The sequence below is a fragment of the Salvia hispanica genome, chromosome 2 (genome assembly GCF_029641045.1).
Source record: "Salvia hispanica isolate PSC_SH4W2 chromosome 2, Shi_PSC_v1, whole genome shotgun sequence".
Taxonomy (NCBI): domain Eukaryota; kingdom Viridiplantae; phylum Streptophyta; class Magnoliopsida; order Lamiales; family Lamiaceae; genus Salvia; species Salvia hispanica.
Window position 1 is genome coordinate 19,260,515 of NC_142693.1, and position 25,312 is coordinate 19,285,826.

At 38.8% G+C, this 25,312-nt stretch overlaps 3 protein-coding genes and 2 pseudogenes across 6 annotated transcripts; 3 read left to right on the forward strand and 2 right to left on the reverse strand.

Moving 5' to 3' along the window:
- Positions 1-98: 98 nt before the first annotated feature.
- Positions 99-2,368, reverse strand: LOC148931743 (protein RGF1 INDUCIBLE TRANSCRIPTION FACTOR 1-like). The gene is made up of 4 exons (XM_089063549.1): positions 2,171-2,368; positions 1,069-1,143; positions 433-573; positions 99-356 (listed from the first exon to the last, which is right to left on the reverse strand). Exons 1-4 carry the CDS (start codon positions 2,342-2,344, stop codon positions 99-101), a joined length of 648 nt encoding a protein of 215 aa, XP_088919675.1. The 5' UTR covers positions 2,345-2,368.
- Positions 2,369-5,372: 3,004 nt separating this feature from the next.
- LOC148931744 (UDP-N-acetylglucosamine diphosphorylase 1-like) lies at positions 5,373-9,830 on the forward strand. The gene is made up of 15 exons (XM_089065539.1): positions 5,373-5,627; positions 6,129-6,183; positions 6,273-6,424; positions 7,062-7,101; positions 7,451-7,543; positions 7,614-7,723; positions 7,792-7,866; positions 8,165-8,204; positions 8,288-8,370; positions 8,474-8,551; positions 8,644-8,787; positions 8,966-9,033; positions 9,107-9,221; positions 9,316-9,472; positions 9,564-9,830. The coding sequence occupies exons 1-15, from the start codon at positions 5,487-5,489 to the stop codon at positions 9,659-9,661; spliced, it is 1,449 nt and encodes a 482-aa protein (XP_088921665.1). The 5' UTR covers positions 5,373-5,486; the 3' UTR covers positions 9,662-9,830.
- Positions 9,831-10,409: 579 nt separating this feature from the next.
- LOC125205269 (uncharacterized) lies at positions 10,410-11,948 on the forward strand (annotated as a pseudogene). The gene is made up of 2 exons (XR_016135708.1): positions 10,410-10,562; positions 10,999-11,948. The product of XR_016135708.1 is annotated as an uncharacterized LOC125205269 (transcript).
- A 552-nt stretch (positions 11,949-12,500) lies between these two features.
- LOC148931745 (uncharacterized) lies at positions 12,501-13,655 on the forward strand (annotated as a pseudogene). Of its 2 annotated transcripts, none has more exons than XR_016135852.1 (2): positions 12,501-12,599; positions 12,892-13,655. The product of XR_016135852.1 is annotated as an uncharacterized LOC148931745, transcript variant X2 (transcript). The 2 variants fall into 2 exon arrangements; XR_016135851.1 differs by having other exon boundaries at positions 12,505-12,599; positions 12,898-13,655.
- A 129-nt stretch (positions 13,656-13,784) lies between these two features.
- On the reverse strand, positions 13,785-16,429 carry FRS1 (FAR1-related sequence 1). The gene is made up of 3 exons (XM_089065795.1): positions 14,243-16,429; positions 14,116-14,166; positions 13,785-14,032 (listed from the first exon to the last, which is right to left on the reverse strand). The coding sequence occupies exons 1-3, from the start codon at positions 16,184-16,186 to the stop codon at positions 13,958-13,960; spliced, it is 2,070 nt and encodes a 689-aa protein (XP_088921921.1). The 5' UTR covers positions 16,187-16,429; the 3' UTR covers positions 13,785-13,957.
- Positions 16,430-25,312: the final 8,883 nt, after the last annotated feature.

The window sequence follows — 25,312 nt, forward strand, 5'->3', positions numbered from 1 at the left end:
ACACATCATTAAATTTAACATGGAACCACTAAACTTTATACATAATGCATAATTGCATCACAATTAACACATTTTCTATTATCATTATTTCATTTTTATCAAGAAAGTGGAGACCTTTGGGGAGCCCCTTTTCTTCTGCTGCCGAAAGATAGCACGAGAAATCCTTCCTTCTTCTTGGATCCGGAATTACTCGCTCGGCAGTCGGATCCTTCGCGAAGTAGATTGGGGGTGACGTGGCCATCCTCATCTGCCACGTCAACCCTCAAGTCTTCGAATCGAGAGATGGAGAAATTAGAGTGGTCGAATTTGTACAAGATTTCCAACAAATCGTTTCCTTGGTGAACCATGTAATCGACCTGCATTGATTAATGTTTTTATTAATAAAATGAAATACGAGATTGATCGTTTTTTTAAAATTAAAGAAGAGTGCACCTTGCAAGAGAGTGAACAGAAGTGAAATGGGTCTTGAAGAATTCTGTCACGGGTGAAACAAGAATTGGAAGAGCCCTTGCAACATCTTGAGTGATCTCTTTGATGCAAGAAAATCACTTTTGCACTATTTATCGTGTAGGACTGCAACAATTCATTACCAAACAATATTGTTACATTGAGCATCATTCAAGTTAGAATTTTATCATTTTATTTAGCGTTTAGGGTTTTCAATTGATATTAAAAGTCTCGATTGCTACTTATAGAAAAGTCTCAATATTAGTTCTGTTCGCACCATGCGAACAAATACACTATAATCCACATATTTCTTTTGTGCACGATAATTTATAACAAATAAAATCCAATTTACAAATTACATAAACATTGGCGTTTGATAATTTATAACAAATAAAACCCAATTTACAATTATCCAACACTAATTTAGTATTTTTTTGTCACACTTCTCTCTTTCTCATATGAGATTATGCTATTCATATAATCAAAATTAGAAAACAAAAAATTATGACTGGAAAACATGATACCCATGTTTCCATCTAAAAGAAGTAATTTTCAAAAATATATAAATAAAAAGTTGGTTGTGATAGCTGTAATTCAATTAGGACATGGAGTAATATATACCTGAATGTAAGAACAATCGATGAGCTTTTTGAGGTCGTCCAATCGAATCACATCATGATAAACATATCTCCTTATCTGCCTCAATTCATCATTGCATTTAAAATGGATAGTAAACATACCAAAATATAGATATATAAAAAAAAATCAAATTGTCGAAAAAAAAACTAAGAAGTTTGGTCAAATTCTGGTCAATCCCATAATTTTAAAAAAAACTCGACTATACCGTAACTTTGACATCTTTTTCAGTTGTGCCATTTATTTGTATTTGGAGGAAATTTGTACTATAATGGAAGCAAAAATCTATGATTTTTTGTAAATTTATATACCACTCACAAACATCATTGGTTTTAGTTTGACAAATAAAAACTACTACAACTATAAGATTAGGCTACAATATTTTGACTTCCAAATCATGCATAATTTTCCCCAAATTAATGTGACAATTGAAAAAAAATGTCAAAATTATGAAATACTGTATTAGTTATAGTTACGTGATTGACCAAACTTTTATGATTTATATGAAAATTTGCTCATATAAAACAAGTGTTTAAAGAAGTTGCCTCATATCCTAGTACTCTTCTTACAGAAATTGCAACACACTTATGACACCCCAATTAAAACATGTTGTAAACAAAATAGTTACAAACCTAACATTTGTACTATTATTTATTGTGTTTACTAGTTAGGACAATTGGTCGTTCCAAATATATTAAAAACATACTACTACTATCTAGTTAGGGCAAATGGTCGTTCAAGATATACATATGCATGAAGGTTAAGGATTTTTTTGAGCTTCAATTCATACATGCCTCAGTACTGAGAGTGACTCATAAGAATTAACTAATTTGAGATATAAATTGTTATTTCCAAAATAAATAGAAATTATGAACGATGTTATGTATGCAAGGTTGTGATCAAAATAACACCCAATTTTATTACAAAATGCAGAACCGTCAATTTTGGATAAAACATAGATCATTTATAGGTTGTTTTACGAACTAAAAGTGACATTCGTATGTTGATTCTGTGTTTTTGAATAAGATTGAATTTTTTGCATATATCACAGCCAGCAATAGTAGTTTATGAGAGAGATCTGAAATACCTGTAGGAGAGGGTGGGAGGGGTGATGAGAGAGGAGACAGTTAGGGCAAAAGCTCAGGCAACAATTCAAGCAGAAAATGTTCTTTTCATTTTTTTTGCAATTATAGTGGACCCCACAAGCCGCGAAGAATGTTTCCGCCATTAAACCTTGAAGCCATGCAGGCTTCATCACCATCTCCTCTTCTCCCTCTTCCTCTTCCTCTTCTACTTCACACACTCTCTCTCACACACTAACACTCTGCACAGTCACAATGAATGAAGCAAGTTACAATGAGAGTAGAGTTTGTGGCTGGGGTTTGTGCTCAAATTGGCTAATTATAATATACTACTAGTACTTGTGTACAAATTAAAGGTTAGCTTCTTAGCACCTATACTTTCCTTCTGTCCGTGATTACTTGTCATACTACTATTTAGCGACTTGGGTTTTAAAAATAATAAACTTTGAACGAATCGTGGTATTCCTTACGAACTTTGAAAGTGGTTTTAAAAATCACAAACTTAAATATTGGTGTCAATTTCTCATGATGGTTCATTATTCAAATCCGACAGATCTACAAGGCGTATTTTATCATATTAGCTAGGCACTTATCCTTCAACATCGAATTCAAGAATTAGAGCATCGAAACTACATCGTCTCAATTATAATTATAGACTAATCCAGTAATCCACATAGGTTGCACACAACTAGTCATGTACGGATCAAAGTTTGTTGAATTTTTTTTTATTCTGGCCAGGCTTAGAAAATTGCACTCTTTCAAAAATTTGTGATTCATAAGATCATTTTTAAAGTTTGTGGGAAATATTAGAATTCGTCGAAAATTTAGAACTTTTAAAACCAATATTCATATGTCAAATCATATTGAATAAAGTAAAAACGTGACGTGCACTCATTTGGGCCAATTTATTGTAAGGCACATATTATATTTTGGGTTTTGCAATAAGCCCAAATTGGTTATAGGTCCAACTGTAGTGGGCCTATGGGAAAACTTTGTTCCATTTAATAACATATCCCACTTTTCATAGTTGTGGCCGTCTATTATTGGCTTCTTGATTTTTTTATTTAAACCAGTTTAAAATAATTTGATAGACCATATTACCCCACAAGTTTAAAGTTAGGCAAGTCTAGTCTATGTTTGTAGATAGGTCAGAATAAAATTTATGGAGTAGTTTTTAAGGAATTAGGTACAAACTATAAAGAGAGGTGTAGAATAAATTATTGGTGGGAGTTAGACTTTTATGCATTTCATTTTGAGGTTTTGTCACACCAATTTTCATAAGAATTGATTTAGTCATGACTGTCACAAAGAAAACACAATTTAACCATTTTGTAAAAATAATACTATAAAATATTAAAATGGTACAATAATCGGCTATGAAATTTAACTAGTATGTATTATCTCAGATATTTGTAATTGGATATTTAAAAACAAAAAATGTACTGATATTAGGATCTTTAAAATGGGATTTAACATCTAGATGTATCGAAGTTCAATGATTTTGAAATTTTGTATATTTAAATTTTAATCAAATCTCAAAAAATCTTCACTATTACAATGTAAATCTCAAACAATTCAAGAATTTTACGTGCTAATATTAATTTTTCCCATTTTCATTAATTTATTACATGGATTCTACTACTTTTCTATATTTTTATAATTGATCACGCTGTTTTATTCCCAATTATTTCCTTCACCATTTAGGTACCATACTATTTTCATTTTATTTTAGATAACATATGGTATTATTTCCTATAATTTTAGACATCATACATAATATTATAGTTGTCGGTGGCCTATATTATCCATTGAAGTAGTTTAATTTCGTCGGCGCATATAGACAAAAATTCAAAGCTAGTTTACGTGTGTAGCATATATTAAAAACAAAAAAAAGTAGAATCATCACATTTTTTACTCACAAAAAGATAACCATATTTTCATGATTAAAGGCTTGCAAGATCTTTTTTATTTTGTTTCAATATGCTTTAAGAACAAAAAGATATTCCCTTTGCCATTAATGGGAGATTTCGAGTTTATTAAATGCGGTAGATCAACTAAAAACAATTGGAGTATAATATACATTTTAGGAACTCGAAACACGATCACATAAATAAAATAATAAAATAATAATAATAAGTAACTATTTTGCAATTTAATAGTCAATTATTAAGGTGCAATGCCTACATCTTTATAACACTGTCGGCTGATTTTCAAACATACCAGCTCACCTAAAATAAATATTTTGTTTACGGAATTTTTAATTTTCTTAAAACCAAACAAGAAAAAATTAGATGGGTTTTAATTGTTGGAAATAATATCCCAATTTATAAAGTTTAAAGTACGACATTAGTATTGTGTTGATTGACACTTGATTTACAATTAAATATTGGCATATTTGAATATTGTTTTCATAGTTCATACCTTGCTTGGATACTACTCTTTATATTTTGGGATTATTATTTCTTTTTGGTAATCCGATTCCCTTAGTAAGCAAATTTTATTTGTTGTTTAAGCACATACTTTCAAAATATTACACTAATTTATCAATATCAACTAATTTTCATATCACATATATATTCCATTTATTAGACTGGAAAATATATATTTTGAGCATGAAATAACTTTTTCAGTCTAAATATGCTTCAATTTTGTGTTTTTATTTTTATATCTTTAAGTCTGTTTCACTGTTTGAATTTTTTTCCAAGAGTAATAAAGTTTGTTTGAATTCTTTTTTCCCATACTAAAACAATACATAGCACTTAAGCCTTTTGCAAAATTTGTATTTAATGTTGAAAAATATAGTGCTTAATTTAAATAATTGATCTATAAAAAAAAACTGGAAAAGTAAAATATTCTTCCATGATAAATAATCCAGTTTTTTGTATTTAATAATTTAGGTATGATTAGATTTAGAGCCATGATAAGTGGGAAAAGCAGTATATTTTTTCATAATTATCGATGAAATAAATATTGATTAAAAAAAGGTAAATCCATGATTATTAAACCACCCGTGTCCAATATTACTCACAGTTTGTTAATGATTAACCAGCACTGAATTCCCTACATTACCCCTGCTCAACCCTCACCAAAGCGATACATTTTCAGTAATTCCGCTCATTTGCAAGGGCTAATCTCGTCAATCCATCTCCTTCAAACTGATTCCTTCTTCTCGCTCTCTTCTCTGTATTTAACCACCAAACTGAAACATCTCTCTCTCTCTGAATTGCTTCAGATAAACAACACTCAATCTTCTTCAATCGTTACTTCCAATTGAAATCGATAGATCTGGCTGAGATCCATCGGAGCTTCGAGAATTGCGCGATGAGAGAGCCGGCGTCGGAAAACAATGCGCCGCCGCGGTCGCTGCTCGAGCGGGTGAAGGATTACGGCCAGGAAGACGTGTTTGCGCTGTGGGATGAGCTCTCTCCCGAGGAAAGAGACGTTCTCGTCAAGGATATCGAGGTCAGCTGCTGCTCCTTTTGTAGAAATCTGAGTGAGAGATTTCCTGTTCGATCGCATTAATGCGACTAGAGTTGTTGAATTTGAATGAATTCGTGATTAGGAGTGTTCTGGTGTTGATGTGAAGTTGATTGATTTTTTTTTTTCCGTTACGTGATTTTTGAAATTTGAGATGTTTGCTATTTTTGGAAATGGAATGTTGAATTTTCGGATTAGAGTGGTTTATTTCAATGTTTTGAGCGTGTGTGTTAGTTTTCGGATCTAAAAGTTGATTTTGCATTGCTGCGTCTGTAGTTGATGAATTGGAATGAATTCGAGATTAGGAGTGTTCTGGTGTTGATGTGAAGCTGATGAAGTTTTCCGTGGCGTAATTTTTGAATTTTGAGATGTTTGCTATTTTTGGAAATGGAACTGTTGAATTTACTGATGAGGAGTGGTTTATTTCATTGTTTTGAGTGTGTGTGTTTGTTTTCGGATCTTAATGTTGATTTTGCATTGCTGCAGAGCTTAGATCTTCCGAGAGTTGATCGCATTATTCGGTGCTCGTTTCGCTCTGAAGGTTTTTGAATAAATGCTACTTTCAAATTTTGCATGTGTAGATACACTGCTTGTGTGTGTATAAAAGGGGAAATCGACTTGATTATGTAGGGCTACCAGCGGCAGCAATAGAGCCTGTTCCGGAAAGCAACGTTTCAACAGTAGAGAAGCGGACAATGGAAGAAAGGGAGAGGTGGTGGAAGATGGGGTTGAAGGCCATATCAGATGGAAAATTGGGTGTGCTACTGTTATCTGGTGGACAGGTTTGTTTGACCATTCAACGTCCATTAATTGATGATAATGATCAGTTTTATTTTCTGATTTTTGTCTTTTATCTTTTGTTTGGGTTTAGATTAGTGATAGAGCAAACGCTTTGAACAGAGATATTTATTTGAGGATATTTTCTGGTTGACAGTTGGGAAAAGATGGTTGTTTTGGTGATAGAGTTTGGTGAAATGTCACTATTTGTCACGATGACTTAGCACGAAGCAATTATTGACTAATTGGTATTTAGGATAAGAAAAGCATGATTCTAGTCGTAGTTAATATCATACATCATATGACTTGGTGATTTTCACTTATTTAGTTGAAATGCATTTGATTCATGTGTATGGGAATTGGAAAGTGCATGACAAAAAAGTATGCTTGACTGAATCGAGAATATTGTGATCAAGAGATATTCTGGATCGACTAGTATTATTTGAACATAACTTTTGCTCAAAGATAAATAATACTACTAGTTTGCTATGTAATACTGCTTAATATCTTACTATCTTAGTAGCAGGATATGCTATTCTGTTGCTATTATACATAACAATATGTTGCCACTTATTTTGTTCATGTAAATTGGTGTGTTCACTTGTAAGTTTCTATTTTGATTTTTGAATCGTCTGAATGTAGGGAACTCGTCTTGGAAGCTCAGATCCAAAAGGGTGCTTCAGTAAGTATAGTTGACATTGCTTAATTTGGATAAAATATGCTAAAGCTTATGAGAAAACTTTCATTTCTATGTCCCTGATAAGATTTCATGTGGCACATTTTGTCTGATTCAGTTATTTCATTGCTTGCCTGCATAAATAACTGGAAAGTAAAAATAGATCCGGAGATCACAACAAATAGTACTCCCTTGTAAACTTGTTAGCTGTAAACTTGCTCGTTCAGTTTAACATTCCTTATACTTCTAAATTAGTCATTATCACGATGCATTAATTGTGTGATGCACAACAATATGTCCTGTTTTACCACAAGTTACCGTCCTTGAAAATTTACTTTTTTCTTTAACCTTTCAGACATTGGACTTCCCTCTGGGAAATCACTTTTCCAACTTCAAGCAGAGCGAATTCTGTGTCTACAAAGATTGGCAGCTCAATCTGTCAACGATGGTGAGTACACCTATGTCATAAACTCTCCTCATTATTTGACCTCCAGCCTTGACCACTCTGAAATGTGCAGGAGCGAATATCCCACCTATACATTGGTACATAATGACCAGTCCATTTACTGATGAACCTACCTGCAAATTCTTTGAAAGCCACAAATATTTTGGCCTTGAAGCAGATCAAGTAAGAAAATTCTGGCTATCAAGTGGTGATTTTTAGGATTCTGAACAATCAGTGAAACCGGACTGCAGGTTACGTTCTTCCAGCAGGGGACAATTCCTTGCGTAGCAAGAGATGGTAGATTTATAATGGAAAGTCCATACAGAGTAAGATTCGTTCACAATGACCTTAATTAACATCCGGAATTGACTGTTTCTTGATAAGTAGTGTTTTGACCTGCAGAAACTTATTATGATTAGTTTAAGTAGTCCTCAGACTTGTATTTAAAAATATGCTAAACAACATTTTAAAGAAGTTTTTTGCAATGACATGTGAAAATATTCTTGCGTGGTGCTAATGTTTAATCTTGATAATTGTGCTTAACTTTTTTTGTGTGCTGTCATTTCTGTATTATGTATGCAGCATATAAGTATATGCCTAAAACATCTAAATTTCTAAAGCCAGGTTGCAAAGTCTCCTGATGGGAATGGAGGAGTCTATTCAGGTACAGTAGATTAAGAAACCTGCAATAATTTTACTGTATATTTTGTTGTGAGCCTTTAGCTAACAAGAAGAATAATTTGGTAGCTTTGAAATCATCAAAGTTGTTGGAAGATATGGCTTCTAGAGGGATAAAATACTTGGACTGTTATGGAGTTGATAATGCTCTGGTTAGTTACTTTTTCCCCTTTTAAATTCATCTTTAATTTCCAGTTGGAGTTTACCTTGAGATATGTTCCAAACATAACCTAAAATGAATGTCTTGTAAAACAGGTTCGTGTTGGAGATCCAACTTTCTTGGGCTATTTCGTGGATAAAGGTGTAGCAGCTGCTGCCAAGGTTGTCCGGAAGGTATGTAAAGTTCAGTGTTTTCGTATAACAAAATTTGAGTGTGATTGCTGTATGTGGTATTTATTGTTTCCTGTTTATTAATTGGACTGCAGGCGTACCCACAAGAAAAGGTTGGTGTATTTGTTCGTCGAGGGAAAGGCGGCCCAGTCTCTGTGGTTGAGTACAGTGAACTGGACTCTTCAATGGCTAGTGAAATCAATCAGGAAACTGGTCGCCTTCGCTATTGCTGGAGTAATGTACTGCCCGTACCCTACTTTTCTTTCTCGACCTCAAGTTCCCTACTTGTTTCCCTTTAAAATTGCAATGGGTCATTATGCTTCGGTGTGACCAAATGCATCCACGGATTATGCTCAGATAGCTTTCTTCTTAGGCAATTGTTGTAATTTCCTTTCTGATGTATCCTCCTCATTTCAGGTTTGCCTACACATGTTCACCTTGGACTTTCTGAACCAAGTAGCAAACGGCCTTGAGAAAGACAGCATGTCAGTATCGTCTCTGTATCTGTTCGTGTGCGCACGTATATGCCTCCATCTCATGTATTTTTCTTGAGTGCAGCTATCATCTCGCAGAAAAACATATCCCTTCAATTCACGGTCACACACTGGGATACAAGCTGGAGCAATTCATATTTGACGCCTTTCCTTATGCACCTTCGACAGCACTTTTCGAGGTACACGTCTCTACTCTTTCCCCTTACATACGTACCGAATGTTTGTCTTTTTAAAGAACTCATACATAACTTTGATCAAACCAACACTGGATAGGCATTGCGCGAAGAAGAATTTGCGCCAGTCAAAAATGCCAACGGATCAAATTTCGACACCCCAGACAGCGCCCGGCTGCTTGTCCTTCGCCTGCACACTCGTTGGGTGGTTGCTGCTGGTGGCTTCTTGACTCATTCAGTGCCCCTCTACGCTACTGGTACCACTACTCTATATAACTAACAGCTTACTGCTTAACTCAAGATCTCGGGTTTATAAGCTAAAAAGTGCTTGTTTGAACGATGAATCAGGCGTGGAAGTTTCGCCTCTGTGTTCGTATGCTGGAGAAAACCTCGAGGCGATCTGCCGTGGAAGAACATTTCATGCTCCTTGTGAGATTTCATTTTAGTTTCTCACAGATTCTGTATCTCTATTTCATCAGTGTGAGTTTTTTTTCCTTTTTCTTCAGTTTGAGGCTTTGTAAATTGGCAGTGATAATGAGATTTAGCTTTTAGCAGTATATGTTTTTCTTTGTAATTTTTTGAATGATTATATGCTGAATCACTTTTCTTGCTGTATCTGTCATATTTTTGCAAATCATCTTTTTATGAAAGAATGATTTGTTGAATAGAATTCGCACACAACTTAATTCGATTTATTTTGAATGACACAACTTCATAAAATTCTAATTCCGATTCATTTTCAATCCTTATTTATTCATAATGTAATAAAATAATTTTATAATAAGTATTATTTTAATATGTTGTGAGTGTTGGAGTAGGACATCCTTTTTGTATTTTAGCCATTTAAGTCGAAGATTTAGATGCCACGTAAATAAAATTGACATAATCAAATGCTCATCGACGGAATGGATCTCCTACTCCAATCACTTACATGTTTATAACATTATTTTATTATATTGTGAGTGTTGGAGATAGGAATGAAGTAGAGTTGTTGAAGTAGGAGATCCGCATTGGCTAAAGTGGATTTACAAAATCTCATACCCAAAAATTGATGTTGTTGATCGTTTAATGACATAATGTATTACATTGAAAATCTAATGAACCAAACAATTTTTATCATGTCAATTTGAAACTTTAATGACCATTACGAAATAATCGTAATTGAAATACACTAATTTTTACTCAATAATATAATGCTAAATAAATGTAATTTCTTTTTTTTAGAACAAATATAAAGTACAGTTTCTAATTTCAGTTTCAGCCTTTCAGGCGAAAACCTTACCTTTCACTGAAAAACCCCCAATTAGGGTTCAGCTTCAAGGCTCTCTGTTTCTCTCTCTAGCCAAGGTACGCATTCCATCTCTCTCCTCTCGATCTCTACTCATCCGCTGTTATGTATCAGACAATTTCTTGATTCAGCGACTTATGATTTGACTCAATTCGTTTTCTCCCATCGCTGTAGCACTGGATTGAAATGGAATATGATTATTCGAATAATTCCCCGCCCCTTAGTTTCATGTTTACCAGGAATTAGCTGTTTCGAAGATGGTGGATTTTTAATTCATATGCATTTTAGGTTGAGGTTTTGGATCCTGTCGTGTTTTCTGCATAAAAAGGAATTTTATTTAGCTTCCAATCTCCGTGAATTTGGTGTTTGTTTGCTTTTGATTAGCTTATTATGATTAAAATCATTTGTCGATTGTAATTTGTTCTACATTTGGATGTTTTTACTCATCTAATTTCTCGAGATCTTTGCTTATTTGTTGCATTTCCACCTTTTCAGACTCTAAATGACAAACAGGTGAATTGAAATTCAATCAATTTACAATTTAGAAAGTTGGAAATGAGTTTGCTTGTGAGAGCCAGGCATCATTTATGCAATCGATCTTTGCGTAAACGTGTTTACTCTCCCGTAACCCGACACTTTGCTCAAGCTGCAAAGGCCGAGAATGACGATGACGAAGAAGAGATGATAGACCAAAGAAGGCTTCCAACTGATTATGACCCTTCGAATTTTGACCCCACAGAGCACCGGAGCCCTCCATCCGCCAGGGTTTGGAGGCTCGTTGATGAAATGGCGGGTCTCACTCTCGCTGAAGCTGCTGAGCTCTCACTCATCATGAGGAGGAGGTTGTCGATGAAGGAGGATGTAGTCGTTGGGGTCATGAAACCGGGCGCTGGTGGGGTTGCCGGAGGAGCGCCTAAGTCTGCAGCAGCAGCGAAGGAAGACAAGAAGCCTGAAAAGACGGCCTTTGAGCTGAAGATCGAGTCATTTGATGCAGCTTCGAAGCTGAAGGTGATCAAGGAGATACGGAGCTTTACAGACTTGGGGCTGAAGGAGGCGAAGGAGTTGGTCGAGAAGGCACCGGCTGTGCTTAAGAAGGGAGTCTCGAAACAAGAAGCGGAGCAAATTATTGAGAAGATGAAAGCAGTTGGGGCAAAAGTTGTCATGGAATGATCTTTTTGCTCCTGTGGTCGTGTTTTGCTCTTGAGACATTTTCTCCAAATCCAGTTATTGGGATATTGAGAAAAACAATGTATTTCCATTGTTTGATTTTTGATTTGGTAATAACAATGGCGGTTTCATGCCCAAATAGATGTTCTTGCATAGGAATGCTGTTTTAGTTGTGAGTTTGGAATGAAACTAGAGAGATCCTTATCCTCTTTGTATTCTTGGGATTTCTTTGATAGTTTGAAATGCAACTAGATGTAATATCGAGAAGTTTGGTCAAATTGTGTTACGTTCCATGAATTTCAAAATTTGAATGACAAATTACTAATTCAAAAAAAATTTACAATGTCCCATGATCTTTTTTATCAAGCAAATGGATAACAAAAGTAAAGGTTCCCTATTACGGTGCCTATATCAATGGTTTTCCCTAAATAAGGAAAAAACCTAAACTTTTAGTGATATGAATGAATAATGGTATATACTTGTATTATTGTGACGATGTCTAGGACTAAACAACCTCGTTTTGAGTTTCAGAAATATTTTTTTAATTTTATACTCGTTCACTCTTTATATCCTACATGCATCTTTATATCCTACATGCAGTTCTATCTATGTTGTTGTTCGACCACAACCTTCATATAATTTTTTTTGTTTTTCAACTCAGCTTCAGTTTATTCCATATTTGGTTGTATTTGTATAGAACAATTACAAAATTTTTAAAAAATCACACTATTATTTTAAATTTGAAAAATTGGGACAAACCATAAATACTTTCTATTTGTGATTTTACTAGTAATTAACCTTTAATTTTACTTTTAAGGCACATTATTTGTTAGAGAGATCCCAATTCCCAAGCAACCTAAAAACCTTCAATCGGTTAAACCCTTTCAGCTTAAACCCCTTCAGAGTTCAGAGCTCTCTCTCTCTCTCAGGTACGGATTCTATCTCGTTTATCCTCTCGTGAAATCAGATTTCGTTTTTAGCTTTTGCTGTTATCTGTAACTCTCATTTCGTCGAATTTGATGGTTAGAAATGGCATATGACTGCGTGAAAATGTCCATTTCCCCTCAATTTAGCCGATTTTGAAGTGATAGTTTCTTCGGAATGTTGATCTTTTGATTCATAAACATCTGAAATTGAGCGACCTTTGTTGATATTTTTATACTAATCGATTGATCGCATCATTTTCCCTAAAATTTTAAATCATCTGAGTTTACTATCAAGTTGCAGAATGAGTTTGATTGCGAAATTGAGGCATGTACGGCCTCCTTGTGTTAGAGCAATTAGGGCTACAAACAGACATTTCACTCAAACAGCAGCGTCTCGAGGCGAAAACGAGGATGAATTCGTGGAATTCGACCAACGAATGCTCCCTGCTGATTATGATCCCGCATCGTTTGATCCTTCCAACCACCGTGCCCCTCCGACCGCGAGGGTTTGGGGGCTCGTCGATCAAGTGTGCGGACTCACGCTCGCTGAGTACAACCAGCTCTCCACCATAATGATGGAGAAGTTCTGCTTCACAATGATGAAGAAGCTGACGATGAAGGAGAGGTTCGAGATCATGGCCCGAGTCCAAAGTGCTGACGCGGAGGCCGCAGCAGAGGCAGCAGCGGGGGAGGGGGAGAAGAAGGCTGAGAAGTCGACTTTTGAGGTGAAGATGGAGTCGTATGAACTAGCGTCGAAGCTCAAGATAATCAAAGAGCTCCGGACTTTTATGGACCTCGGGCTGAAAGAGGCCAAGGATTTGGTGGAGAAGACGCCCACTGTTCTTAAAAAGGGGCTCTTGAAGGAGGAGGCGGAGAAGATCGTTGAGAAGCTGAAAGCCCTCGGGGCGAAAGTCGTTATGGTATGAGCTTTTTTTTCTTCTCCTTTATGAGAATCTTTTATACATAAGAATTCCTGCCTTGATTTATGATTTGTGAAGTTTTTTGAACAACGCATAAATTCTGCTTCTGAATAAAAATTTTAGTGCTGGTTTTTCTTTACCTATTTGATGGGGGATTCCTGTCTTGACTTGTGATATGTGAAGTTTTGAACAATGATTAAGTTAAGTTTCAATACTTTTTTTATGGGAGTTGATGCAATTGTTGAGCTTATTGAGAGAGAGAGAGAGATTTTGCCATTTGAACTTTCTATTAAAAAAATGATCTTGTTCATCAACTGTACATAATATTAGCCCAAAAATGGCTGCACATCATAGGTTAGAACTCTCAAGTTTAGCTGTCTTATAGTTATCAAGCCAACGGGACGAACTACTGCTCGGGATTCACAAGCGAGTTTGGTGGCTTCACACTATCCCTTGTTCGGTTTGCTGTGGTCCGTAGCAACAATCGAGCATTGATGCTCGAAAATTCAAATATCCCTGCAACATAGAAGTTAGTTATAACTTGTTTGAATTGCACCTATTTGTAACCTAATCAAACTTAAGACAAGCTACATATATACCATTTGGTCCCATTGCACTACACTGGTTGTTGTCTCCTGCTCCAAATGCACCTGCAATTAGCAGTTAGTTAAGTTAGTTAGTTAGTTAGTTAGTTATACATGTATATATATAGAGAGAGAGATTCACCTTTTCTTTCCCTGAGGTGATTTCCTCAGTTTTAGTCTTGCCCTGAATTACTCCTCCAGATTCTTGAAGAGCATAGTTTGACGGCGACAGCGACACGGTTTCGAGCCTTTCGACTGAATTGTTAATGTTTTCACACTTTCTAACAGCCTCTTCTACTGCAGCAAAAGCAACTCTATATGTCTCTTGGCACCACGAAGCCACATCGCCTAGTTTACAAGCGCGCTGGTACAAATCACTGCAACGTTCATCCCTCGACTCCAATCCATCAGCTCGTCTCGCTTCCTCTCCATTCTTCGCGTTCTTTGTCCACTGCCGCAAGATATATTTAGCCGGTATGCTATTCACACCGCAAATCTGAAGAACAATCATCACATGTCTACAAAGAAAACCATTGTACTCAAACATCCGGCACCCACACGATGCATCTTCTGTCTCTTCGTTCCATGTGACCCGATAAACCTGGTTTGCCTCAAAGTCGTGGACTTTGAACGCAGTCGTTGCATCCTCGTCTCTTCCTTCCACCTTCGGGTGACAGGCGACCACTCCCAAGACCTCGGGTTGGAACTTCTTGAACACGGCATGAGTGTATATCTGAGCCATCTGTTTCCCATACGGAGACGGGGACTTCAATCCCGGCTGCCTCTGCCAACTATCGACATCTGCTCTTGCTTCCTCCTCGTATCTTTCGTCTAACATCGTCTTATACTGTTGCAGAAACTCCTTGACGCTCGTCTTACGCAGCAAGCTTCTGTCCAGAACAGAAACCACGCTCTCCAAACGCTGTGGAGACGACAGCCCTGCCAAAAACGCGCCTTTCATATGCACCGGAGCCCATCTCTGGCGATCATCGTGCAATGACTCGATCCACTTATCGCTCCTCAGCTCGAACCTATCGACCATTTTCCACCACCGTTTCTCAAACTGTTCCTCAGTCTGAGACTTGAGAATGCACTTGTGAAACTTCTCCACAAGCTCCTCGTGCTGCCTCATCGCGTAACCTAGCTTCTCCGGGATCTTACTCAACACGTGCCACAGAGCAAAACAGTGGCGAGAGGTCGGGAAAACCTCAGCCACGGCCTCCTTCAGCGCAGTGTCCTGATCAGTCAGGATGACCTTAGGCGCTCGCCCGCGCACTGATCTCAGCCAGGCGCGAAGCAGCCACACGTACGATGATTTGCTCTCTTCCGCGACAAATCCACAGCCGAGCAGCGAGAACTCGAAGTGATTGTTCATCCCAATGAAAGGTACAAATGGCAACTTAGACTCATTCCTCTTATACAATGTGTCAAACAACACCACATCTCCGAAATTCGCACAATCAATCCTCCCTTTTGCATTAGCCCAAAACACATTCCTCAGAAGCTGCTCTTTGCTCAGATCAATCGCGTAAAAGAAGTAGGGATTCTCGTCTTGCATAGACGAGAAATACTCGAGCAACACCTGCGCGTCGCCTGAAAAGCTCTCAGCTCGAGCTCGAGCCGAGCTCACACACATCTTCTTCTTCCTCACATTTCTCAAACCGGAATCATCGATAACGAGATCGTGATTATGCTCCTTCACGAAATTGCTCACGATCCACCTCCCATCCTGCCTCCTCTTCACGTGCATACACGCTTTGCAATCCGTTTTCGACCACGATCGATTGATGCGGCCTCGTTTCTTCTTCGTTTGAGCATTTCCTGCGATTTCAGGATCCTCGCTAGGTTCTGGCCTGGCGCCATAGCGAGTGCAGACGAACTTCGCATCGATGAATTTGCCGGAGATTCTCGATCGGCGGCTGGCCTTTATGATGGCGGAGAATCCAACGGCTAGTGCGTGCTCTTTGTAGAAGGTGAACGCCTCCTCTTTGGACTCGAATTCGCGATTGCTGGCTTCGCAGTCGATGGTGATTGGAGCGGAGTCAGCTGCTTTTTCGATTGATTGACGATGAAGATCAGGTCTCATTGAGGTATGAGGTATCAATTCTCCTTATTTTACTATGAATTATAGAGTGAGAGATAGAGAGAGAGCTGGTGCTTTTTTCACATAGAAAACACACACTGCGCGTAATCTGCGAGCTCCAGAAATTTGCATATACAGAGATAGAGAGAGATATCGGCTGTTGATGAAGATCAGTTAGCAGTGAGATCGTAGCAGAAATGAGAATTGGGGGCGATGATGGAATTGAGAGTATGAATTCTCTGATTAGGGCAATGGGATTTCGTTTATCGTACTCGCACCTCTACTCGCTGCTCTTTTTTTGGACTGGATATTGTGGGCCTGCCCAATTTAGTTTATTTTCTCCATAAAATAAGGCCCATAAGCCCATAGCAAAATAAAAAAAAACTACTTAACTATTATTACTATTATTTTTAAAATGTTGGATAAATGTGAATTGTGATTAATTTATATGCAACTATTTTTACAACAAAAGAAACAAAAAACGAAGATGACCAATTCAAATACGATTGAACTAAAAAATACTACTATGTTCTAGTCGAATTAGAAATACGATTTTTGTAAAATTGTTAAAATATTTACACCATTTGCGTCCCTAAATGAAATGAAGAAACCTAAATCAACAGTTTAATAAGTTTAGATTTGTTAAAAAAATTTGGTTTCCGATCCAAAAATAAATAATTACTACTAGAAATGAAAGGGATGGGGGTTGTAATGAATCTGCTGTGAGGTCGAAAGTGGAACTGACATGGATTGTTGGACCGACAAATAAAGTTTTATGAACCACTCGTACAACGAGCCAGCGTGACCGGACCCTACCTCCATTTGTCACTGCATCGAATCAATACAAAAAGGTAAACTTTCTGAAACTAATGCAAGAGAATAACTTTAATTGCATAATACATGAAGAGTTAACTTTAGGAGATTGATTGTACATTAAGGAAAATGCACGCTTGCCAAATATTTTAAGAAGCAATTAGCAAAATTAATACTTAGATAAGTGGACCAATCACAATAAACGAGCAACTATGGTTGGTTTGGTGGATTGGTAATAGTACTAGGTTCATGAATCCTTTGCTTGTCTATCAACATACATCTCATTCTTCTCGAAATTTGATCCTCAATTTCAGCCCTAAATTGTGGTCATGGTGTTTTTCAATAGAAGAAACACACGTCACGTCACATAGCAAATTCATACATGCACCTTAAATCTCAAATTTCCTATATTATCTACACGAGAATGCTTTATAATTGTGCAATGCAAAGATTCACTTGCAAGAATGGATGGATAATAAAATTTTCATCAAATTTTCATAAGATTCTATGGGCTGAACACTTGAGTTTCCATCAAATTTTCAAATCTCAAAAATTAAAGATTATTCGTTGTCGATAAGAAATATTCTAGTCAGATCATAATGAAAAGAATACATGCACAAAAATAATCATGTTATGTTATGAAATATTCTAATGTTAATATCGATTGTGCAAGCTAACTAATGTGTGGTATATAGACCAAATAAATTTTTGGATGAGTTCTCATATTTGATCTGACACTGATGTTTTCATTAAGAGTCATATAAAGTAGTGGTCTGACAAAAGAACCAATTATGACCAATGAGGATATTAGGGAGCCAGCTCGAAGTAGTGACATGATAAAAGAATCTATCATGACCAACATTGCCGAGACCAATGAGCAACTTTGAGTGGTGTCATGGCAAAGGAACTTGTCGTGCCAGCGAGAACGTTGACAATGTAGATGAGTCGATTATTATAGACTCTAATGTCTTATAAGATAACTGATGTAATGTGAGGTTTTAGACCAAATGAGTTTTTTATTTGGCATGCTTAATTAGTCTTTTAAGACTAGTTCTTCTTCTTAACATGCAATATGATCAGCGTGGCATTTAGTGGCGAACACAGAAATGAACGTAAGTAGGAGTTAAATTTTCAAAATTTACTTTAAAAATAAATTTGTAGGCATCTTAGATTATTAATAGGGACTTTTATATAATAATGCGTGTAAAAAATGAATAAATTTTAGAACTTTACAATAAAAAAAAAGTTAAAAACATGATTTCATTATGGGCTAAAGCCCTTACATGTGTTAAAAACATGATTTCATTATGGGCTAAAGCCCTCCCCTGTACATGTAGTTCCGCCCCTGGCACTCCCACTCCCAATTAATCATACAAAGATTAGTTCTTACAAATACTAACTATAGCCCCATCTAACCTCATTAGACTATATATATAAAAGTACAAATCATGCTTTCATTAAAGGAAAAAAAAGAAAAAGGTCTAACATGGAATTGGTTGCTGATTCAACTTAGATTCACACTTTTCATTTTAAGTAAGTCTGCTATCACGTTGAAGCACGTGATCAAATAGTAGGATCAAAATAGTACAAGAATGTAAAAGTAAATACAATAGTATAGTTTTTCCACCCACAATTAAAAAAAAAAAAAAAAAACAGCTTAAATCACAGTCATTTAATTCAATCAAATATACCCTCCACCAAATCACACATTTCTAGAAAAATTTATGCTCACAAAACATGTCAGATGATAATACTGGCATTTTCTTTCTTTCATCACTGAATAATTCAAGTTTCCAGCCAGTCAGAATATTTGAATTATTTTGAAAGCAGAATTTACTGATATAGATTTGATATGATAAAAAAAGATATTGATAATTGTGGTAGCAGAATATATGAGCAAAAGCATAGCATAATGTTTGGTGGTCTGGTACCTGTAATAAATTCATGTGGCTGTATTATAATTAGGAAATAGTGGTGGTTGTGATGGTGTTATTACAGTCAAAATATGTCACATTCCATATCTTCATTTTTCAAAATGTATAGTAATGGATAAACTTAAAAAGAAATAGAATTAAATAATTTCAAATTGCCTTATTGTAGACCCTTCTGAGGAAGGGTCAGTATACCATGTGACAAGCACCCACAACAACCCCTCCCAAAAAAAAAAACCAAAAAACACAAACTTTGATACTTTTATATTATGATGATAAATGTGATTGTATTTATTAATTTTTTTATTTTTTTATATGCGAAAACTATAAATAAATTTATGTGATCGTAATTGATTGAATTATTTGTGTTTTAATATAGAAACATTGCACTATCACAAAACTAATAATACAATCACAAAATGAAATTTTAAACAGTTTAGTTAGCATTGTAAGAGCATCCATAGTGGGACGCCCTAAGTGATGCCCTATGCACTGCCACGTTAGCATTTTATCCTACTGTCATTCCACCTGCAGTGGGGCGGACTATAGCCCGCCCTAAGCGACGCCTTAAGCATTTTATCTATTATTTGAATATTTAAATACTTCAAAATTTGGAAAAAGACTTCATTTCATTAAAATTAAAACATTACACTACGATTGTGAAAAAACTACAAATTCTCAACGGCGGTTGCGGTTCCAAACTTCTTCAATCATGTCGGTCATGAGCTGAGTATGGTCTTGTTGGTTGCGCATTGAGGTATGTCGCTGTAGAACCTCACCGAAGCCCATCGGTAATCCTCGAGTGACAGGCGAGGTCGTCGTGCTGGAGCTAGATCCGGCTTCATCATCCACCCAATCGGTGAAATGTCCAACTTTTTGTTTGACTATCATGTTATGCATGATGATGCACGCATACATGACGTCAGCGGTGACTTCCTTGTACCAGAAACGCGCTGGACCTTTCACGGTTGCCCACCGTGATTGGAGCACCCCAAAAGCCCGCTCCACATCCTTCCGCGCGGACTCCTGCTTTGCCGCAAACAAGACTCTCCTCTCACCAATTGGGCAGCTGATCGTCTTCAAAAAAACAGGCCACCTTGGGTATATGCCATCGGCCAAGTAGTACTCCATATGATGTCTGCGGCCGTTGGCAATGAACGCGATGGCCGGGCCGCGACCCCTGCACTGATCGGCGAATAGGGTGGACGAGGTGAGGATGTTGATGTCGTTGTTCGACCCGGCTACACCGAAGTAGGCATGCCAGATCCAGAGGCGGTGGTCAGCGACGGCTTCCAGGATCATCGTAGAGTAACTGCCCTTGTAGCCACTGGTAAATTGGCCTCTCCACGCCGTCGGGCAGTTCTTCCACTGGTAAATTGGCCCCACCTTGGATTCTCGGCAAAATAATTTGCGAACAGACGTTCGTGTGCTACGTCGTGCTCGCGTGGGACATACGTCTAGTGTCGTATCGGGCGAGGGACCCGGGCCGCCGCTGCCTGCTCCTGCTGCATCTGTGCCAAGCATTCTTCCGCGGCTTCATTAACGACATCGAACAAGGCTCGAGTCAAGGCCCATCTGCAGCCATCCGTTGTACTCAAATAGTAGTCGCCGGGATTCATTTTTGAGACGATAAAAGAGAATAATTGAAGAGAAATTGAAGAGATGTGAAATGGTAGAGAATTGTAGTGTTTAAATAAGAAAAAAAAAATTAAAAAATAAAAATAAAAATAAAATGCGTGAGCATCGTTCACGCTTCGTCCGCGATGCTGCAGTGGCGGACGATGCGACGGACGATGCATCGTCCGCCCCACTGTAGATGCCCTAATGAACCGTGTACGATTATATTTTTGTGTTAATTGCATATAAAATCACAAAGAATATATATCAGTATAATTTATTACGCATTTCTGAAAATCTAAACGACAAACTACGAACATTTAAAAATTCTCAATTGTTTTATTGGACCAAACTGGTAGAAGAAAATGTTTGTATGGAGGCAATGGTCTGACAGCAACATAGAGGGGGCAACGTGTAGCCGTAGAGAGGAAGATGAATAGTAGAGCGTTATCATCGCATATGTCCGAACAAATCATCGTGGAATACATGCGAATTTAAAACTTCGTGATTTGTCATACAAATTTTAGAATACGTAGAAAAAATTAGAAGTTGATCAAATTGGTAATTTTCATATTTTTATAGGCGAATCCTAATTTTGAATATTAAAAACTTTAGAATACACAGAATAAATTAGAACTTGAAATTGGTAATTTCCATACTCCCTCAATCCCAAAATAAGAGCATCTCCAATGCCGGCTAGCCAACCGGCTAGCCGATTCACGTGGCTAGCCGGTCAGCTAGCCGAACCGTTGGAGCAGGCTAGCCGAATTTTGGCGAAAAAACCGGCCAAGGCTAGCCGATTGCGTGTGGCTGGCCGTTGCGCTGGCCGCCATTGTGGCGGCCCAATCGGCCAGCGATCGGCCAGTGACGATTTTTAATTTTTTTTTTAAAAAAAAACCTATATAAACGCGATTTTAGTTTCATTTTCATTTGCACCGCTTGTTTTAACGAGTTTTCTCTCTCTCTAACTTTCTGTACAAGAGCATCATCGAGCGATGAGTAACGCGGGTGGTAGTGGTGGGGATGCTGAGGAGTACGAACGGAGGATGAACGAGGCTATGAATGCCTACATGAACCGCGAGATGGAGCGGTACATGCGTAGGGTGGAACAGCAGGCGATACCTCGCCCTCCACGGGTTATCCACCGCCGAGCAGTGATTGATCGGGATCACGTAGCTGCACATCAGCGGCTGTATGACGACTACTTTTCAGAGAACCCGCGGTTTCCCGCAAACATGTTCTGGCGGCGTTTTAGAATGCGCAGGGAGTTGTTTATGCGTATCGTTGACGCTTTGGAGCGTCGATATCTGTGTTTCCGCTTCAGGCACGATGCGGTTGGCAGACCCGGCCACACCCGTATTCAAAAGTGCACGGCGGCAATCAGGCAGTTGGCCTACGGAGGCGTGGCAGACATGTGGGATGAGTACCTCCACATCGGTGAGTCGACAGCCCTGGAATGTGTGAAGTATTTCTGTGAGGGCGTGATGAACGTTTTCGGTGAGCAGTACCTTCGAAGCCCTACTCCCGAAGATTGTCAGAATTTGATGTAGATGCACGGGGAGAAGCATGGGTTCCCCGGGATGTTAGACAGCATAGACTGTATGCATTGGGAGGGGAAGAACTGTCCGACTGCCTGGAAGGGGGCCTACACGACCGACTACAAGTCAAAGAATCCCACGATGATCCTCGAGGCCGTAGCTGATTACGGGCTGTGGATCTAGCACGCGTATTTTGGAGTAGTCGGGTCGAACAACGACCTCAACGTCCTGAACTCGTCGCCCCTCTTCAACGAGAAGTGTCAAGCGTCGGTCCAGTCGTCTCATTTGTGGCCAACGGCAACCGGCATGATATGGGCTACTACTTGGTGGATGGGATATACCCTAGGTGGCCTGTCTTTGTGAAGACGATCAGGCACGCAAGTTATGAAAGGAAGGCCTACTTTGCGGAATGACAGGAGTCAGCGCGCAAGGACGTGGAGCGCGCATTTGGTGTGCTCCAGTCTCGATGGGCGGCAATTAAGGGTCCAACGCGTTTGTGGGATGTCACATGCGTTTCCCAAATAATGTACGCCTGCATTATCTTGCACAACATGATCGTCGAAGACGAAGGCGTACAACTGAAATGTTGGGCCAATGACGATGAAGCCGGTCCAAGCCACGAAACGGTCACCCCTAGCGTACGACGTGGGTTACCTCTCGATGAAGCCGGCCGCCTCAAGGAATTTGACGACATGCGTCAAGTGGATGCTCATATTCAACTCCAAAAGGATATAATTGAAGAGTTGTGGGCACGGAGGACTGCACGGCGATAGATTTCTTTATTATGTAATTTTTTTATCTATGTACCTTTTTTAATGCAATTAATGAATTTTCCCGTATATGTGTTGTAAATTTAATTCCGTAATTTAATCATAATTTTAATTCCGTAAATATAGTATATTTTGAATTATTTTTATTGCGGCTGGCCTATGGCTGCCTAAATCTGATGTGGCAGGTGGATTTGTAGTGCTGCTGACGTGGCAAGGAGAGAGAGTGGCTGATCTATGGCTGACCTATTTGCATTGGAGATGCTCTAAGTGAGCACAAACTTTTGGTATGAGATTTAAGGAATGGGGTTTTGTTAGTAAAATGGAAGTAAATAAAGTTAAGAGAGTTAGAACATCTCCAATGGCTTTAGGCCAGCCACAGGCTAGCCACTCTCTCTCCCTGCCACGTCATCAGCACTAAAATTCTACCTGCCACATCATCATATTAAGCAAATAGGCTAGCCACAGGCTAGCCGTAATAAAAATTATTCAAAAACAACTAAATTTACGGACTTAAATTTACGATAAATTACGGAATTAAAATTACGAGACATATTAATTTTATTTTTAAAAAAAAGTACATTCATTAAAAAAAATTACATAATAAAGAAAAAAACTATCGTCGTGCAGTCTTCCGTGCCCACAACTCTTCAATTATATCATTTTGGAGTTGAATATGAGCATTCACTTGGCGCATGTCGGCATGTGCCTGGAGGCGGCCGGCTTCATCGTGAGGTACCCCACGTCGTACGTTAGGGGTGACCATTCCGTGGCTTGGACCGGCTTCATTGTCATTGGCCCAATTAGTCAGTTGTACGCCTTCGTCTTCGACGATCATGTTGTGCAAGATAATGCAGACGTACATTATATCAGCAATGCAGCCGACATCCCACAAACGCGTTGGACCCTTGATTGCTGCCCATCGAGACTAGAGCACACCAAATTCGCGCTCCACGTCCTTGCACGCCGACTCCTGCCGTTCCGCAAAGTAGGCCTTCCTGCCATCATTTGCGTGCCTGATCGTCTTCACAAAGACGGGCCACCTAGGGCCGCCAAGTAGTAGCCTATATCATGCCGGTTGTCGTTGGCCACAAATGAGACGGCCAGACCGATGCCCTGACACTGCTCGTTGTAGAGGGGCGACGAGTTGAGGACGTTGAGGTCGTTGTTCGACCCGGCTACCCCAAAATACGCATGCCAGATCCATAGCCAGTAATCGGCTACGGCCTTGAGGATCATCGTGGGATTCTTTCCCTTGTAGCCGGTCGTGTAGGCCCCCTTCCAGGCAGTCGGACAGTTCTTCCACTCCCAATGCATACAATCTATGCTGCCGAACATCCCGGGAAACCCATGCTGCTCCCCGTGCATCTGCATCAGATCCTGACAATCTTGGGGGGTAGGGCTTCGAAGGTACGGATCACGGAAAATTGCAATCACGCCCTGACAGAAATACATCAGACATTCCAGGGCTGTCGACTCACCGATGTGGAGGTACTCATCCCACATGTTTGCCCCGCCTCCGTAGGCCAACTGCCTGATTGCCGCCGTGCACTTTTGAATAGGGGTGTGGCTGGGTCTGCCAGCCGCATCGTGCCTGAAGCGGAAATATAGATATCGACGCTCCAAAGCGTCAACGATACGCATAAACAACTCCCTGTGCATTCTAAAACGCCGCCTGAACATGTTTGCGGGAAACCGCGGGTCCGGAGCGAAGTAGTCGTCATATAGCCGCTGATGTGCAGCTACGTGATCCCGATCAATCACTACTTGGTGGTGGACAACGGGTGGAGGGCGAGGTACCGCCTGCTGTTCGACCCTTCGCATTACCGCTCTATCTCACGGTTCATGTAGGCCTCCATAGCCTCGTTCATATGCCGTTCGTACTCCTCAGCATCCCCACCACTACCACCACTACCGCCACTGCTACCACCCGCGTTACTCATCGCTCGATGTTGCTCTTGTACAGAAATTTAGAGAGAGAGAAACTCGTTAAAACAAGTGGCGCAAATGATAATGAAACTAAAATCGCGTTTATATAGTTTTTCAAAAATTTCAAAAAAATAAAAATAAAAAATAGCGTTGGCCAATCGCTCGCCGATCGGCACGCCACAATGGCGGCCAGTGTATCGGCCAGCGCTCGCAAATCGGCGTGCGCTCGCCTATTCTCTCGCCAAAATTGCGCTGGCCAATTCCAATGGTTCGGCTAGCCGACCGGCTAGCGACGCGAATCGGCTAGCCGGTGGGCTAGCCGCTATTGGAAATGCTCTTAATAAAGTAGAGAGAATAGGTAAGAGAGAGAATATCAAAAAAGGAATGTGAGTCACTTATCTTGGGACGGAGGGAGTATTTTTATAGGCGAATCCTAATTTTAAATAATAAAAAGTTCTTTTTTCTTTTGATTTTAAGATGTCAAGTGTGAACATGGAAATTAGAAAAGAAATAACCATCATTTCGAGCTCCTAA

Excerpts from the sequence above, each read along its gene's own strand:
- FRS1 (XM_089065795.1), bottom strand. The coding sequence starts at position 16,186 with ATGAGACCTGATCTTCATCGTCAATCAATCGAAAAAGCAGCTGACTCC. Across the intron at positions 14,167-14,242 it reads TCACCTCAGGGAAAGAAAAG|GTGCATTTGGAGCAGGAGAC; the intron begins GTGAATCTCTCT and ends TGCTAATTGCAG. Across the intron at positions 14,033-14,115 it reads TAGTGCAATGGGACCAAATG|GGATATTTGAATTTTCGAGC; the intron begins GTATATATGTAG and ends TCTATGTTGCAG.
- LOC148931743 (XM_089063549.1), bottom strand. The coding sequence starts at position 2,344 with ATGGTGATGAAGCCTGCATGGCTTCAAGGTTTAATGGCGGAAACATTC. Across the intron at positions 1,144-2,170 it reads CCTCCCACCCTCTCCTACAG|ATAAGGAGATATGTTTATCA; the intron begins GTATTTCAGATC and ends GAATTGAGGCAG. Across the intron at positions 574-1,068 it reads TCGATTGTTCTTACATTCAG|TCCTACACGATAAATAGTGC; the intron begins GTATATATTACT and ends GAATTGTTGCAG.
- LOC148931744 (XM_089065539.1), top strand. The coding sequence starts at position 5,487 with ATGAGAGAGCCGGCGTCGGAAAACAATGCGCCGCCGCGGTCGCTGCTC. Across the intron at positions 8,552-8,643 it reads CTGCCAAGGTTGTCCGGAAG|GCGTACCCACAAGAAAAGGT; the intron begins GTATGTAAAGTT and ends ATTGGACTGCAG. Across the intron at positions 9,222-9,315 it reads CTTCGACAGCACTTTTCGAG|GCATTGCGCGAAGAAGAATT; the intron begins GTACACGTCTCT and ends AACACTGGATAG.